The sequence below is a fragment of the Fopius arisanus genome, unplaced genomic scaffold, assembly GCF_000806365.1.
Source record: "Fopius arisanus strain USDA-PBARC FA_bdor unplaced genomic scaffold, ASM80636v1 scaffold00034, whole genome shotgun sequence".
NCBI lineage: Eukaryota > Metazoa > Arthropoda > Insecta > Hymenoptera > Braconidae > Fopius > Fopius arisanus.
Genome location: NW_011887773.1, coordinates 555,314 through 560,277, shown reverse-complemented (window position 1 = coordinate 560,277; position 4,964 = coordinate 555,314). Strand labels below are relative to the sequence as shown.

The window sequence follows — 4,964 nt, the reverse complement described above, 5'->3', positions numbered from 1 at the left end:
GCCGGACGGTTTCCAATCTTCGATTTTACTCCCCAAATGACGGGAAGAAAATGGCCTAGTCTATCTTTCAGATCTCTGTTGTGCTTAATGATCTTTGGGATGACATAAGCCACATTCATCCCGCTATTTACGAAGAAAAATCGAACTTTTCAGTGATGACGGAAAGAACAATGTGCACCGAGAAAGAGAAACAGGATATTCAAACCCACGTGTTTACCATCATCCGCTTCGCATCTGGTCGTTAATAGACGCGTGTGTGAGAATGCGATGTTTTCTTTCCTTGGTGCACAATATATTATGCGACAAAAAAATAGTCTTTAAGGCCCAGCCTTCTCGTTTCCAGAATTTTTGGGTGACTTTTATCCCCCCATGGTTTGCGGCAGACTTCCAAGCTCTATATCGAAACGACACGGTCGGTAAAAGGAAAAGTGACAAAATGACATACTTTTCCAGGTCCGCCTGGAGCTCCGAAGTCACGGTGCCAAATTTTCTGGCCCCCTTCGAAAAAAATTGGAACAATTACGGATTTTTCATTTGAATTTATAGGGGGTGGAATAAAATAGTAGTGGGAATGAGAAATCCATTTTGATTCATGTTTTTAAACAAATAGGCGCATTGCGGTAAAGGAGGGAGGGGGGCATGGATGCGAGGGTGACATGGGAGTTTAGATATCGGATGAATCCGTTGGAAAAAAAAGGATTGAGAGTGGGATGAGTGTGGCAGGGTAAAATACGGGGTTGATGCTGAAATGAGGGTTTAGCATGCGATAATACCCCTCCTCCCGCCATGAACCCCCTATTTTACTCTGCTGCACTCATCCCAGCCTCAACCCTTCATTTTTTTCTTTGCACTCATTCCGTCACCGACCCCCTATTTAACCCTGCCACACTCATCCCAGCCTCAACCCTTAATTTTTCCACATGCACTCATTCCACCACCAACCCCCTATTTTACCCTGCCGCACTCATCCCACCCTCAGCCCGTCATTTTTTTCCTTCCAGTCATTCCATCACCACCCCCCTATTTTACCTTGCCGCGCTCATCCCAGCCTCAACCCTTCAGTTTCTTCCTTGCCCACATTCCACTATCAATCTTCTATTTAACACTGCCATACTCATTGCAGCCTCAACCCTTCATTTTTTTCCATGCCCACATTGCACCATCAATTTTCTATTTAACCTTGCCGCACTCATCCCAGCTTCAGCCCTCCATTTTCATACATGCACTTTTCCTACACACAGTTATACTAATGTGACAGAAATAAGTCCCGCTAAGATAAGAGTGAGATTCTTTCGACTCTCGATAAAAATTTAGTTTGAAGAATAAGTGGTCAGGGGAGAAAAAGAATGACTAAGTCCATCAGTAAAAATGAGGAATTACGGAAAATATTATCCATCGGTCTTCATAGTGATAATTATATGAACGTCCCCATAGAGTACTTGGGATTCACAGATTACCTCCTAATATGCATTATAGTATTTCTTCTATCCCTGAAATGACCATCATGTAAATGTCCCCATAATGCCCTCGATAACTGATCCAATTTTTCAAATACAAAATTGGAAATAAATAGGAAAAGGTGGAAAGTCAAATAAGGCCAGGTAAAAGAGTGCAAATTTAACCGCCTATCAACTCATTTGATTCTTTACGGTTTCACAATGTGTAGTGATGGCACTTTGCTTCTTTTCTGGAATAATTGTGATCTAACTTCCATATTGACAGTCATACAAATTTGATTTTGGATTGACCTCGACAGAAAGAAATCCCTCTAAGATGGGAGTGGGATGATTTTGACTCTTGATAAGTATTCTGTTTCAAGGATTGGTGAAAAGTGAAGAAGAAGAATGATTCAGTCTATCAGTGACAATGAGGAATTGAGGAAAATACTAGTCACCCGTCCTCATAGTGATCATTATATGAACGTCCTCATAGAATACTTGGGATGCCCAGATGACTTCTTACTATCCATTAGAGAATTTTTTGTGTCCCTGAAATGACCATCACGTGAATGTCCCCATAATGCACTCGATAGCGGATCCAATTATTTGAATAGTAAATGTGAAATACACAGGAAAACGTAGGCAACCAAACGAAGCCATGTAAAAGAGTGTCAATTTAGGCCCCTACTAACTCATTTGATTTTTCACAGTTTCACCATGTGTAGTGATGGCACTGTCCATCTTTTTCGGAACAATTCCTATCTAACTGTTCCATATTATGCGTCTTACAAATTTGTTTTTGGAGTGACCTAGAAAGAAATCCCCCCAAGATCGGAGTTGGATTCTTTCCACTTTTGACAAAAATTTAGTTTCAAGAATGAGTGCACACTACAGGAGAAGAATGATTAAGTCCATCAGTGAAAATGAGGAATTAAGGAAAGTATAATCCATCGGTCCTTATAGTGATCATTATATGAACGTCCTCATAGAATACTCAAGAATCTCAGATGACCCCGTAATGTCCATTATGCAATTCTTCGTGTCCCTGAACTTACCATTACGAGAAGGCCCTCCTAATGCCGTTTATAATTGATCCAATTTTTGTACAAGAAATTTAAAATAACTAGAAAAAGTTAGGGAATAAAAGAAGCAAGTTACTGGAAATTTCAATTTATTCTTTATCATGAATGTAAAATAGAAATGTGGCCCTTTTTCATCATAAACATACAAAAACCGTTAGGCAAACATAGAATAAAAGTGTTAATTTTTGCAGTAATGAACCTATAAAAAAAATTGCAAAAATGTCAAAAAAAGGAAAAATAAGAGCTTAAATTCTTGATACTCCATGGGTATTAATGATTGGTCACCTTATTCTTCTAAGTCCATAGCCAAATTCTGAGTTGAGGAACAGTGCGTGCTCTCATACATGAATTTTTATCAATGAACTCCTGCATCTCTCTCCCAGATGGGACCCTCCCCAGTTTTAACTCTTCCCCGAAGGCTGCTAGCGTAGTCTTCCTTTCTTGATCGGACCAGAGCTGTTTCCCGGTTGAAGTATTCGACGTGGTTGAACTACTCATGCTGGGGCCATTTCCAGTGTTATCTCTAGCTCTGTTGGATTTTCTACGAGGAATGCTGTGCTCTTTAACACTACTGTCATCTGACTCATCCTCAAATGGAGTCAGACCCTGGCCTGTATTTAAAATCTTAGAGATTCAGATGATGTCAGTTTCCAAGACCGGCTTTCGATAAATATCCTTATGGATTCTTTCGGCATGACCCGTGAAATTCGCGAGATCAGTTACTTGACCATCTGTCACATTTAATGCAATGCACTTCGTTGCAATGTGCTTCCTGAGTGTTGTACCACGTAGAGTTTCTGGGGCGTCGGCTCCACATTTAAGCGAGTACTCTCGCATTAAATCACATGCACTGAAATGACAATTGTGATTTTTATCAGCTGAGGACAATCCAAATTAATATGTATTTTTTTCAGGGACACCTGCATTTTCCGTGTGGTTAATCAGGAGGTTGAAACAGTCCAGCAGTCCTTGTCAACCAGAACTGGGACACCTCGGCCGAGTTTACCACGGATCTCAAACCTGGAGTGTTTTCTGGACAACTTCTTTCCCTCCTCGCTCAAGCCGTCGTAGGCTTCCTGGTTCGAACCATGATCCAGACCTAGGTGACTGTGAAAATCCTCGATGAAGAGGCGCTCAATTTCTCCCGGTCGACGGTGGTTGAAAATTTGAAATGATAGGAGTGTTCTCTTGGCGAGGTTTTCCCAGCTGACATACGGAATTTTCTCTGTTAGTTTCTCATAATATTTGTCTCGCTCCGTTTTAATGAAAGCATGCAGCTTCTTAATATCTTCAGTAGGGGGAAGGACAACTTCCTTACGTCGATTATTTTGGGCTTGAGTCTCAGCCACTCCGCGGTTGATGCTGATGCCATAGTCTACTTCAAGTAATTTGATGAAGTTATCGACTTCCTCTCTCTTACCTGACATTTTTTTCTTAATGTACTCATTGCGTAAGAGCTCGGCGAGTTTCTTCAGCAGTGTTCCGTATCCGAAGGCTACTGCTGGAGCTCCATAAAGTTTTGTGTCCTCGTCGTACTTCGTAACTACTCGAACAACACGCATGACCGCATCATAAAACTCGGGTTGAAAAAGATCACTGAAGTCCTTGATCCTGTTATCGATTTGTTTAATCGCTATCAGGAACCTACCGCAAAGACGTAAATTGGCCCGAACTTGTTTATAACTTTGGCCTTGTGTTCCGTATTTCTCGGCCATTTGATTAGCATAAACCATTACTAATTCATCATATCGAATTTCTTTTACGACTGCATCTTCGTTCATGTATGGATATAATTTATTTCGAACATCTTTGCTAGCAATTGGGTGCACACCAGCAGCGATTTTTCTTCCTTGCACCATCAGAACCCTTTGATTCTTTCCATCGTGGTCAAAACACTTACGGCAATGATGACGTATGACAGATCTTGCGTAGTGGTCCTTACACTTACCACAGACTTGGAAATCTTCAGCAGTTTTGTTCATTCTGATGTTTAGTCGGCTGCAAACAATCACTGAACCATTGTTGAGCTGCCTGTCTGAATTGAACAAAAAGTCACCCTTTTTCCTGATGGTAGCAATAACTTGCTGTCTTTCTGGGTTCCCTGCTGGTAAGTGCGTGAATTTTTTCACATTCTCCTCATTTTTATGAACCAGCTTTTTTGTTTCCCAATATCGTAGTCTAATTTAGTGGTAGCTAAGTCGTTGTGATAGACATTCACCATATCTTTAATCAAGGGCTCAGTAACAGGTACGTTTTGCTCACGAAATTTCGCAGTTACTCCTTTGATGAATGTATGTAGCCCTTTAGGTTTTAGAGAACTGCTGCGTTCTGGACTCGCACTCTCATTTTCATTGTAATTGCAATACTCAGCCCTGATTCTCCGTCAGTGTTTCCGGTATTGTTCGGTTCTTCGTGCCCAAGAATCACTGGCTTCTCGGGGATG

General features: G+C 41.1%; 1 protein-coding gene across 1 annotated transcript; it reads right to left on the bottom strand.

The window, feature by feature from the left end:
- Positions 1 to 2,815: 2,815 nt before the first annotated feature.
- LOC105266010 (uncharacterized) lies at positions 2,816 to 4,503 on the bottom strand. The gene is made up of 3 exons (XM_011303887.1): positions 3,542 to 4,503; positions 3,220 to 3,371; positions 2,816 to 3,132 (listed from the first exon to the last, which is right to left on the bottom strand). The coding sequence occupies exons 1-3, from the start codon at positions 4,501 to 4,503 to the stop codon at positions 2,816 to 2,818; spliced, it is 1,431 nt and encodes a 476-aa protein (XP_011302189.1).
- Between the last annotated feature and the right edge of the window lie 461 nt (positions 4,504 to 4,964).